Source organism: Oncorhynchus keta, chromosome 12, assembly GCF_023373465.1.
Source record: "Oncorhynchus keta strain PuntledgeMale-10-30-2019 chromosome 12, Oket_V2, whole genome shotgun sequence".
NCBI lineage: Eukaryota > Metazoa > Chordata > Actinopteri > Salmoniformes > Salmonidae > Oncorhynchus > Oncorhynchus keta.
In genome coordinates, this window is record NC_068432.1 from 3,675,778 (window position 1) to 3,688,557 (window position 12,780).

The following is a 12,780-nucleotide window of genomic DNA, read 5'->3' on the forward strand; positions in this document are numbered from 1 at the left end:
AAAAAAGTGTTAAACAAATCAAAATATATTTTTGCATTTGAGATTCTTCAAAGTAGCCACCCTTTGTCTTGATGACAGCTTTGCACACTCTTGGCATTCTCACAACCAGCTTCACGAGGTAGTCACCTGGAATGCATTTCAATTAACAGGTGTGTCTTGGTAAAAGTTGCAAAGAAAAAGCCATATCTCAGACTGGCCAATAAAAATAAAAGATTAAGATTGTCAAAAGAACACAGACACAGGATAGAGGAACTCTGCCTAGAAGGACAGCATCCCAGAGTCTCCTCTTCACTGTTGAAGTTGACACTGTTGTTTTGCGGGTACTATTTAATGAATCTGCCAGTTGAGGACTTGTGAGGCGTCTGTTTCTCAAACTAGACACTCTAATGTACTTGTTCTCTTGCTCAGATATGCACCGGGGCCTCCCACTCCTCATTCTATTCTAGTTAGAGACAGTTCTGTGCAGGGAGTAGTACACAGCGTTGTACGAGATCTTCAGTTTCTTGACAATTTCTCCCATGGAATAGCCTTCATTCCTCAGAACAAGAATAGACTGACGAGTTTCAGAAGAAATTGATTTGTTTCTGGAACCCATAAAAAAATTCTGGCCATTTTGAGCCTGTAATCAAACCCACAAATGCTGATGCTCCAGACACTCAACTCGTCTAAAGAAGGCCAGTTGTATTGCTTCTTTAATCAGAACAACAGTTTCAGCTGTGCTGACATAATTGCAAAACGGTTGTAAAATGATAAACTTGGATTAGCGAACACAACCTGCCATTGGAACACAGGAGTAATGGTTGCTGATAATGGGCCCCATTACGCCTATGTAGATATTCCATCAAAAATCAGCTGTTTCCAGCTATAATAGTCATTGTTAATGTTGTAAATGTCTACACTGTATTTCTGATCAATTAGATGTTATTTTAATGGACTTTGTTTTTGCTTTTCTTTCAAAAACAAGGACATTTCTAAGTGACCCCAAACTTGTGGTGGTGTATATACAGTATATATATATTTTTAATTCTAAAAGCACAGTTGCACCCCTGACGAGAGCTACACGTGTCCCTTTAAGTTTATTCACCTTGAAGAGTGGGTACAGAATTTTGTGCCCTTCTGGAACTTTCCTTCGGGAACTGATCATCCATTACTATTTTCGTGCCAGTGAGTCTTTTGCCCAAGCTTTTAACCATTTTTTTATTTTATTTTTTACCCCTTTTTCTCCCCAATTTTGTTTTATCATGTTGGTAGTTACAGTCTTGTCTCTGCAACTCCAGTACGGACTCGGGAGAGGCGAAGGTTGAGAGCCGTGCATCCTCCGAAACACAAAGCAAACAAGACGCACTGCTTCTTGACACAATGCCCACTTAACCCAGAAGCCAGCCGCACCAACGTGTCGAACGGTCCCTACACCTGGCCCTATGGGACAGGATATCCCTGCTGGCCAAGCCCTCCCCTAACCCGGACGACGCTGGGCCAATTGTGCACTGCCCCATGGGTCTCCCAATCGCGGCCAACCGTACCTGGACTCGAACCCAGAGGCTCTAGTGGCACAGTTAGCACTACGATGCAGTGCCCTAGACCACTGCACCACTCGGGAGGCCCCCGAATATTTTATCTTAAAGAATGCAAATTTGACATCTTTGAATCTTAATTTGAAGCAGATATTTAAGCGTTTTCGGGAAACGTGGTCACATAAAAAAACAGAGAGATTTTACCATAATTCTCTTACCAAAACATAGCGTCTGCACAGTTCTTCCAGTAAATGTGTTTTGTGAAATGTTCTGTGTAAATTGTTAAAAGTAGTTATTATGCATAGATTTGAATGGTTTGTTAAACTTTGTAATCAGTGGTTTTTGTTTAGGATACATGCTAAAGGGAAAAGTCAGCGTAATTCCATTATCCCTCTTCATCATGTGGCCCTGTCTTCCTGGCTTCTCTATTTTTATATAATATGATAGGACATTTTAACAGTGGTCCTTCACCAGTTCCAATAATATGATATAAAACTGAAACTATTAGCACATGGATTCTACATGCATTTCACAATGAGAGGGATCCAGAACAGCTAATATGACTACCTACAGGTCATCCTGCTATAATAGATTCTATTGTACTTCTTCCATCAAATTGGCCTACCTGAACATACCGTCTACATGAAATTGCTACACACTATCTTTTTTCGCCATCATTTACAGCAAGCCTCCAAACATTTACAGTAGCCACTAGAAAACGTATCGCCTCTACCTTGTCATCTCCATGGTGTCCTTGGTAAGATAGACGATCCAGTAGACTAGGTTGAAGGCCCCGAACGACAGAGGGAAGAGGATGCGTGAGTACTTGTCTATGATGCTGGTGCCTGTTAGTAAGTTGTTGGACGGCACGGCTGAGCCTTGCTGGAGGAAGGCCTGGGCATTCACTGGAGGGTTAGGGAACACCTCCGCTGGCCTCTCAAAGTGAGGCGTAGAGTTCACCCTCTTCTTCAGCATACTGCTGGCGTCCTGTATGGCGCACAAACACAAAGGTGGGTGGAAGGGGTGAGTGAAAGAACAGGTCTGCACAGTAAATCTATGACCAGCACATCAGTAAGACATCGGCAATTAAGATTAAAATAGGAAATCAACTGTTTTTTGTTGTTGTTGGCATAACGCAGTTTTAATTGAATCCATTTCCTGTAGCAACACGGCGGTGTATGCCATGTGCACAAAGTCATAAAAGATATTGTCATTGATGCATTCATCAATACAACATTTGGTATTTAATAGGGGTCCTTCTGTAGCTCAGTTGGTAGAGCATGGCGCTTGTAACGCCAGGGTAGTGGGTTTGATCCCCGGGACCACCCATACGTAGAATGTATGCACACATGACTGTGAGTCGCTTTGGATAAAAGCGTCAGCTAAATGGCATATATATATATATATATATAAATAGTATTTGGCTACTGTGGTGCTGCAGAGTGAATGGACCAGGGACTGAGGCACAGTTGGGCGGTGTGGAGTGGGGAGCAGGTACTGAGGCAGGGTTGTGAGGGGTGCTGTGGGGTAGAGTGGGGGTGCTGGCACAGGTTTAACTGGCTTCCATCACAGAGCAGGTTGGAGCTGAAAATGTCAGCTGCTGGATGCTGTGCGAGTCCAACGGAGGTGAGAAATCAGGCAGGGATCATGCGGCTCGCACTGCTTTAATATCGCAGCTATTTCTGAAATGACAACAGGCTTGAATTCTCTGCTGGCTCTCAGGCTCAAATCCCACAATGATCAGAGCAAATTCTTATACAGTAGATATACTATATAACATTGTTTTGCATACTGAATTAGTATCGCTAGAGCTTGACGGAAGACCTCATGAAATGTAAATACTGTGTGACATTGTCTTGTTTTCATGGGATGAAAAATGCAGGATTAATAGTGCAACATAATACACAGCTTATTCTATCAATTTGGCTTGTGTGGAAGTCATCACAAGTGTCCTGTCTTTAATTCAATTTCACCAATCAGGTGAACAAATGGAATGTTAGCATGCTGACACACATTTAAATCCGTGTATAATATAATAATGCCTTAGTGTTCAGCTAAGGAAGAGCTGGTAGACTCAGTCAATACCTTATCCAGTCAAAAACCAGTCAACATCTTATCCAGTCAACAACCAGTAAACCAGTCATAAATAGTGAACATCTTATCCAGTCAACAACCAGTAAACCAGTCATAAACAGTCAACATCTTATCCAGGTCATTTAGATTTGGCTGCCTTTTATAATAATTTAAAGAGATAGCAATTCAAAATGGTGACAGATGGTCCGATAGAGCTCCTCTCAGTTTGACTATTTACTCATTTTGTTATGTGAAAAACCTACATGTCGGCCTTCATGTATTTGGTGCAGTCACCTAATAATAGTATCTCTCCCACAGAAGCACAAAGCATTGGGCTTGCCTTTCCCCTCCAGCATGAAGGTTTCTTCTGAGCCTGTAATGATCTGCCTGGATATTCCCTTCATCTATCCCTCTTACATAATCTGCAGCAACCGCGTTCATGAAGCCACTGGCTGTCTCTTCTCGTCAAACGCTCTTGTTATCATAGACTAGGAGCGGGGGTTGAGAGGGACATAGAGAATGGGAGGAAAGGGAAAGGGAGGGAGAAGTGTAAAACGAGGAGGAAGGAGGGAGAAGGGGGTGGATTACCGAAGAGGACTCCCCGTCACTCCTCCCGGCCTCTGCAGCCTCCTGGGCTGCCTTGACGGCGGCCACCTTGCGGAGCTCCCGGTTGGCCTGCAGCGTGGAGAAGTAGTTGACTGCTGCAAACTCGATGAGGGCTGAGAAAACGAAGGCGAAACATACGGCAATAAACCAGTCCATGGCCGTGGCGTAGGAAACTTTGGGCAGAGAGTGGCGGGCGCTGATGCTGAGTGTGGTCATGGTTAGCACAGTGGTAATGCCTGGGATATACAGGGCACATAGAGAGATTTTAGACAGAGATACTGGATCGAGGATACATTTGGTTGTCTATCTCCCAGAGCCCCAGGGTTGACTGGCTGGGCTTCCAGGGTACCAGGCCAATCATCTTGTTGAGTGGTGATTTCAGGGCAAGGAGTGGAGTGAAGGGGGTTGGAGGGTCTGACAAGCAACCATCCAGTGGTTTGCATTAAAGAAGTTTAATGTGAACACACATGAGCTTACATGCAATGAAATAGCTTAAGGGGAAATGGTTGTCTATTCAAGCATGTCATTTGGCCTGAAAATGGTTCTTTCTATGAACCCAATAGATCAAATCTTATCATATATTTTCAGAGAATGAAATTATTTCTGCTGTAATTCTCATGACACTGATCTAACATTACTGAACATTTTGAGCAAAAATAGTGTCTCGAGTTCATCAGATTAGGCTGTCTCGTTAATAATAACTGAAGATACTGTAACTTCATCAATAGCAACCTACAAAATGAAGATTAGCGTTGCATTACAGTGCATAAAATCCTCAGAGCCCATTCATAATTTAGATGGTAATTGATGCCCTACTTCGCCAGAGGGTGAATTTGTGGGCATGATGTTTAATCTCTAGCCTCATTTTCACACAAGTTCACACTACTCAACCACTAACCTTGCTCCTACATTCAGAAATGCATTTGTGTCCAAATTCAATGCTAAACAGTGCACTTAGTCTTTACTGTCCTTTGGATGGAGGGTCACAATTGTGCACATTGGTATCTGAGACGTAGACATTATATATATTGATAAGTAATGATACCTGTAGCGCTATAAAATATTCAGCCTGGAAACTTGAGTAAACAAGTGGCCAGCAAAATGTAAAAAAGTCCAATCTTTCTTACTTTAGGAAAATCAATAGTTCACCCATTATGTCAAATGTATTCACTTCACCAATAGCGAGAGTCATACACGATAACAAATTCACCAACGGAACGGTAGGGTTTTCAAAGTAACACTGTGTACTCTCAGCATGATCTATTGATCCTGAGAGGCAGCAACCAAAAACATGGCTTAGTTTACTCACCCACAGCTTAGCCTTAACATCATTGCGTGCAAACACAGGAGTGGTAGGGCCTGTGGTAATACAGTATGTTCCTACGGTAACAGCATGCCTAAATCAACTTTAAGTCAGGCAATTTAGGCATGCTCTTTGGAGACATGGTATCACAGGACTCGATTAGGGCACGCAACTATGGTAACACTAAGCTTAAGCTGAGGAAACTAAGCCATGTTTTGGGTTGCTGATTCTCACGATCAATAGATGACACTGCTATTTATCCATATAAATGAGGTCAACTTTCATTTGGGTCAACTTTTAGTATTCCGGTTATGTCTTGGACACAAATCCATTTGAAATCACAGCAAGGTATTTCTTACGTCGCTCTAAAAGCAGAGGAGGGTTGGGGTGGATGAAGTTTGTCATACCAGCCACAGTGTTTACTGTTCATGGGACGGCCTGTTTTTAGTGATGATGATGATGATAGTTCCAGAGCAGCACAACTTCCTTAGGTTAGAGTTAGACACATGGTGATCAATCGGATGCGGATTGGAATGAGATGCCGGGGTAGTGTAGTTTCATCTCAGGGAGACAATGGATGATTGAGCTGCAAAGCAGGCCTGGAGGAGCAGGAGAGTAATGATGATGAGAAGGATGGGACACATGAATTGATGAAGGCTTACATGGAACAAGTTTACAGGGAAAAAGAGCAATAGCAGTCCCAATCCTGGATAATGAAGAGAGTGTAGAAAGGCTGTCCTGTCCACAGATTATATGAAGCAATTTACTGTGCTATACAGTACGCATAAAAGCCTTCTGAAATACTTTCTCCTGGTATTAGATAAGGTTCATTGGAATGCCAAGTGACTTCACCGACAGGACTATCTAGACTTGCAGGAAATCACCCTCCTGTCTCCTCATAACATTGGGAAGAGACTGAACATATTCATAGACTACCAAAGTTGTAATAAACTACTTAACCTGTATATCAAAATAAATTGATTGCGAATTTGAATCTGTACAAGCTTTGTCAGAATGGAGTTGCTGATTTCTAGTGGTTCACTGCAAGTTATGTTTCAAGGGAGTACAAATAAATTGCCATTGATTGAGAGTGTTAAGTAATATTATGGCCAGGCACCTCATCTGGGGAAGGGCTACTATGGAAATTGATTGGCTGCATTTATTTCTATTCGCAAATTGGATCTTGTTGACGATAACAACGACAATAGCAACAAACAGGCAAAGCAGTTGTGCCTCAATCCCCGTTGCATGTAACGTGGCAACAGATATCTGAGCAAGGAATAAATAACACTGTGGAGATTCACAAATACAAACAGATGCGCGGATACAATGTGTCCATGGTAATAAATCTCATCACATTTCTTCAAAGTGAGTTTGAATCGCTGGCCTCACACTATCGACGTCATTATTAATTCGCATAAGGGACATGCTCTATACTGGTCCATTAACAGGGTACAGCTATAATTTAGCAGAGATTGTTTTCATTAAGCTAAAACTGTCGACAACAAAAAAGGTCCATTGGCCACTGCCCTGCTATGCTCTTAACAATGACATATTTACACAGTTCATTTGCTCAGGGGGGCATGTAGAGAGCATTTAAGTGGATGTAATCATGTTTCACTGCATTTAAGCACTGCTTCAGCGCTGAAAGCCAGTACAGAACTCTTGATAAAGTTAGCTGCAGTGCCAACTCTCTATAAAAAAAACCCACCAATGGCCAACACTGCCTGTCAAACTCATGCACTTGGTAATGATCACACTGAGGAAGAGGGATATGGGAGAAATCGTGTCAGTAAAAAAAAATGCTGAGGAGGCCAGAGAAAGAGAGAGAGAGGGAAGAAGAGGAGGAGGAAGAAAATGAAGGAGAAAGACAGGAGAAAGAAATGAGGAGCCTGAGGCATCCGTGCGCTCTTATAGGCTAAAAGCAAGGTACGAATTAGGCCCACTCAATTAAGTCTGCGAGACTTCAGCTCGGGGGACTTTCAGCTCTTCCAGAGTCACAACAACAATGGCTCGTGTGCTTTAGTCCTGATGGAGTGCTTCTGCATAGCTCTCTATCTCTCTCTTTCTCCTTCTGCACCTGCCAGTGCATTACTACAACCTATTTAGCTACTGCACTCAAACAAAAATGCTGGGTTTAAAACAACCCAATTTTGGTTATTTGGTAACCCAGCGCTGAGTAAATATTGGACAGAACACACGTTGGGTTATTGTGACCCAGCCATTCGGGTTGTTTGGATTACCCAACATGGGTTAATTTAAACATAATTTGGGTTTTTATTCACTTTCGTGCTGGGTTGACCCAGCAGCTGGGTCTTTTTAATGTAATCCATAGGCTCTTAAGGAACACTTGTGTAAGCCTCATTAAAGCTACAAACGTGTCAGTGTTTAACCTTAAAATTTGATGACAATAAACAGAACAGATGAACCGGAATGACATTTACTCTCACGGGTAGCCCAAAATAACTTCCTGAAAGTCACACCACTGCTAAGCCACACCTCCAGTCTTCTGATCTGACACACTGGGTCATATCTCAATACCACATATCATCAACAACCCAACCTTGCTCTTTTTATAGAAAACAACCCAACTAAGTGACCCAATACCTGCAACCCAGCAGTTGGGTCATCCAAACAACCCAGCATTTTCTTTTGTGTGGCTTCTCGCTGTGCCCCATATTACGGTTGTCATGTTGTTGTGTCACCAAAGCATTCAAATACATTGGATTTACAGAAGCAATTTACAGTCTCTTAATCGTAGCATTTTGGAACGCAAAAACAAACCGTGTAAACCGTGAAGATAAAGCCTGTCATTCTTGGGTTTGGGGAAAATCCAATATGTTTATGCAACAGCCTCCTAAAGGACACACCATGTTCACACTAAAAACACTCCAATATCTTCACAGCGCTCCCCCGCAACTGTGTGAAATGAAAGCAGTGGGATGTGGGAGGTTAATGACTTTCCGCATATGTGCGTTTCACGTGGGGCCCAACTTGAAACACGTACTAATGATTGATATCTTTCGCTTCTGTGTGGGATTTTCAAAAATGCTGACGAGCTTCCAGAGAGAGCCATAATCTACAAAGGCCAGTAGCCACTACTCCTTGCTCGCGAAAATGTAACTGAGGAAATTCAAATTGAACATCGAAAGGATGGCAAATTAAACTTAGGAGCTCCATGCTTCCGAGGCTAGAGGCTGAAACAAGTGTCGCATGATGTAATGGGAACAAGCGGAATCTGCAAGTCCTCGGAACGAGTCCAAGTAAACAGCATCACCCCCCCCAACCCTCTCGGTATGACTGATTTCAAAGTAGGAGTTATTTACTATTAATTCTGCTCCACCACTTTGGAGGAAATAAATATAATGAGGTAGAAGGTCTGAGAGCTACCATGCGACTGTGCTGCCTTTTATCTCGAGCACCACTCCACTAAGTGAAGCACTCCATAGAATGCAGACCATTACCAAGTTCTGCCAAGACAGAACATTAAAATACTATATCCTCACCTAATCTACATAAAAGGATACCGAATGGATCATGTAATGAGTGGTGAATTGGTATAATGCACCTTTGTTCTTTTGTTACGTTAAAGTGGCTCTATTGTGTCACTCCAAAGGAACTCCAACTCATAATGGGACCTTCAGGGGTGACCTTGCAACATGTAAGCATGGTGGACAACCCAGTGGAGACATGGAGGGAGTAAAGGTGGCGATCAGGAGGAGGCCTACCAAATACAGTTCGAGCAGGGACAGATTCCTTATTGATCCAAAAAGAGACCTGAGCCAGGATCACCGTCATGATACAGGGAATGTATGTCTGGATCAAGAAGAAGCCCATCTTCCTTTGCAGGTGGAAGTGAACAGTCATGATTACATATTCACCTGTCAGGAAACAAATGGAATTTATGTCTGTGTGGCGCAGAGTTTCTAACAGGCAACATTGTTAAATCAGAAAATCACTGGGCACAATACTGATTTGTGTTACAGACAACAGATCAGACAGTGAGTATCACAGGGGGAGACATCATGCATACAGTACATGCATACAGTAGCACCTGTCAAATACCCCACATTGAATGTGTACCAAAAAAGCAAAGATTCAGATGAAAATTCCATTTAGAATGTACTAATGTCTTTAGATTGGAATCCTGCAAAGCCATATGCATACAGGATGCATACAGTTAGTTAGCTTAGTTATCTTTTTAGGCCTATTTCTGTAAGCAATACTTAAGCATAGAGTGAATGAACACATTCTTACCTGTGTTGGATTTTAACCTCTCACTGGACACTGTCTGTCCTATTAGATCGTACTGTAGCAAGCTGGAGGACTCCTCTGGTACTTCCACAGAGAACAGTGGTCCTTTTTTCCATGTGTACACAATTTCACTCATGGGGTAGGCATCTGGACAGCAGAAATAAAAGATTCTGTAGTCAGTATGTGATCACCAGCTCTTCTGGTTGAACCATCTGTCTGACTAAGGCTTATCAAGACAACTCACAACTACCAAACTTGAGAGGACAGGCATGGCCGTCCATGGGGAAGTTCATCAGTCGCATGGGACACTCCGCATTTATAGTCAATCTGCAATGGAATGGCAAAGAGTATTGGACACACTGTATGTACAGTAGTTACGCTCACCTATGATCATGTATAACTAAATCACACCCGCATACAGTGGGGTAGTACCATATTTTCAAAACAAAGCAATACTCATAGAAATGCGCCTGGTTAAGTATGCGTATAATGCACAGACAGCTCAACCATACCCATGTGTTCTAATGAGACTCAGATTGTCCAGTAGAACAGAGAGTACTACGTAGGTCTATCCTGGACCTGGATGGCTGTGTGACTCATTAGTACCTCATGGTGTAGAGGATAGTTCCGTTCTGCATGATGCGGAACAGCTTGTTGGGAGTGGTCATGTTGTGAGAGATGGACCTCTTGCCATTCCGGAAGAATGTGTCTGGCGTCCAGATCTTGCTGACCATGAGGTTGTTGAGGCGCAGAATCTCGATGGGGCCCTCGAATTTCAACCTCTCGTCAATCCACGTTTGACGGAAGAATACATCCATGGTGTACTCCTACAACATGGTGGTTTGGAAGTCAAATCAGCAATCATGTTCATATACAGCATATTTGACTGTGATATGTATTCATCTACTGTATCTATCTTAAGATGAATGGACTAGTCACTTTTATAAGAGCATCTGCTAAATGACTAAAATGTCAAATGTAACTGTTTTACATACAGATCTCATATTCCAGCATTGATTCGTTTTATCTAAATCTATGATGTGTACAGTTCTTTATTCAAAATGTAGTTGTTTGTTACATTTGACCGTGTAAAACCTAGCAGTACTACTTATTTATCTGAGAGTGAGGCAGATGTATATAGCGTTTTGCAAAAAACTACGATTATTTGTCTCTGAAATGAAACCATCAAGTGATAGATTTTAAACAAATACATGTCTGTCATTGAACAACCCCATGCCATGATTAGATAGTGGAAAAACAAAACCAATCTCTTTCATATGTTCTTTTAAACAATAAAAGTTCATTTACCAACATTTCAGAAAATGGATATATAGTGTTTGGGGGGAAAAGAAGTCATATTTTAAAGTATCCCCTCTGTGTTGTTTGTGATCTGTTTAATTACTGTTCATATCCATATTTCTCAACTCCTCTATATGAAAACAAATGACTGAAGATCCAAACGGTAACCATGGATATGACTTTTTCAATCCGGGAATGCTTTTTGACAAAATGGATGGCTTTACTGCTCTGAAGGGTCTTATCTATACTGCCTGTAGGATGGCTACTAATGTATCACATGGTATAGTGGGTAAAGGAAATAAAACGATCAGCAGGCTCGGGACCCTCACTGGCAGAGATTGTCAACCAGATTAAAATCCCTAAGCTGCACTAATGACATTCTGCCCAAATGCCAGAATAATATGGCTGGTAGGAACATGACTTGAGACTGTGGAGGGACATTCTAGGACTGAGAGCAACAAGCAATTATCTGTCTGCAATAACACAAGTGTGTATTGAAATATCCATAAATTGCCATTACTCTGGAGTCTTGTGTTATAGAAATGGACTGGATAAAGTAGTACTGCGGCCACATACCATCTCAACATCTGACACTGGACCAAAGCTGGTTACAAAGATGTCTGTTTTGACCTCGGTAACTGGACCTACAAAGATAAGTGTTGGTTTGGCATAAGACAAAGCCAAATAAACATACCTCTTCAATCTAAAAACAAAAGGAAGCATGTCAATCTAAAAACAAAAGGAAGCACGTAAAATATCGACAAGATAAAAACGATGTTATTGTTAATGATATCCCATTGCCAGTTTACATTTACTAGACCTGTGGAGGTGTTGGATATCTCACAAGTCAGCACAATAACATCCCTTAGTAGGATTGGCCCAATGTGAGAAAGACACCCTAAGTGGGTAAATAAATTGTCTGGACACTCGAGGGCACACATTTGAGTTATAGTAAGTGCACCAAAAGCAGCTTCCAACGATCGGATAGTAACCAAGAATTGGGGTATATCCGGAACATAAGTGCCTCAGCACAGTGGAAAGTACAACTTTATCTACTGAGTGAGAAGACTGGAATTTAACACCTTTAAAAACAACCTGTTCGAATTTTAAAATATGCATTACTGTACCTCCAAATCCAGGTCGCAGTCTGTTGTCATATCCATCCAGTAATCTATCCAATATACGCGTAATGTTATCCAAATAGATATTCCCATCAATCTCGGTCGATTTCGGATTATTTCCCCAAACATTGCTCACACTGTAAACAAAGTACATCTTCATTATCTGTCGCCTTATTCTATTCGGTGCAACTTGTTACTGCATCAAAGTTGCATAATTTACATCGATCAACATCCTAACATGCGTAAAGTCGGAGAAGAATAGTTACTTGTACTCACCAGGACAGAAAAAAGAAAGTGAAAACGAAAGCCATGCCTCATAAACACTTCACAGCCTAAAAGCCCTGGTCAACTGTTATAATTTGCATATTCCATCATTTAAAACCATTATAAAACACCGATCACGCGGCTTAGTGTAAAAAGCAAAGGCATTTGCGCCAGTCCTGCTCTTCTTCTCCAGTGCGGTTGCGCCTCATCTGACTCGCTCAGTTGAAAAACTAAAGAGTTTTAAGAGACTGAAGAGCAGGGACGGAGGGCATTGAAAATAATCGAATAAGGCATTATGGGACATTAGAAGGAAGAAATCAACTGATAGTTTTTTGGCGGGGAATTA

General features: G+C 41.8%; 1 protein-coding gene across 3 annotated transcripts in view; it reads right to left on the reverse strand.

Annotated features, from left to right (window-relative positions):
- LOC118390878 (gamma-aminobutyric acid receptor subunit alpha-6-like) overlaps positions 1–12,719 on the reverse strand; it is a 37,077-nt gene extending 24,358 nt beyond the window's left edge. The window contains exons 1-9 of one of the 3 annotated variants that reach the window (XM_035781591.2): positions 12,447–12,715; positions 12,177–12,307; positions 11,626–11,693; positions 10,357–10,577; positions 9,995–10,077; positions 9,754–9,897; positions 9,225–9,377; positions 4,176–4,429; positions 2,248–2,501 (exon numbers count right to left, since the gene is read on the reverse strand). In XM_035781591.2, coding sequence (XP_035637484.1) covers positions 2,248–2,501; positions 4,176–4,429; positions 9,225–9,377; positions 9,754–9,897; positions 9,995–10,077; positions 10,357–10,577; positions 11,626–11,693; positions 12,177–12,307; positions 12,447–12,481 — 1,343 coding nt within the window. In that variant the 5' untranslated portion in view covers positions 12,482–12,715. Of the gene's footprint in view, positions 1–2,247; positions 2,502–4,175; positions 4,430–9,224; positions 9,378–9,753; positions 9,898–9,994; positions 10,078–10,356; positions 10,578–11,625; positions 11,694–12,176; positions 12,308–12,446 lie in introns of those variants that run through there. The other 2 variants (XM_035781594.2, XM_035781593.2) reach the window with 2 other exon arrangements.
- Positions 12,720–12,780: the final 61 nt, after the last annotated feature.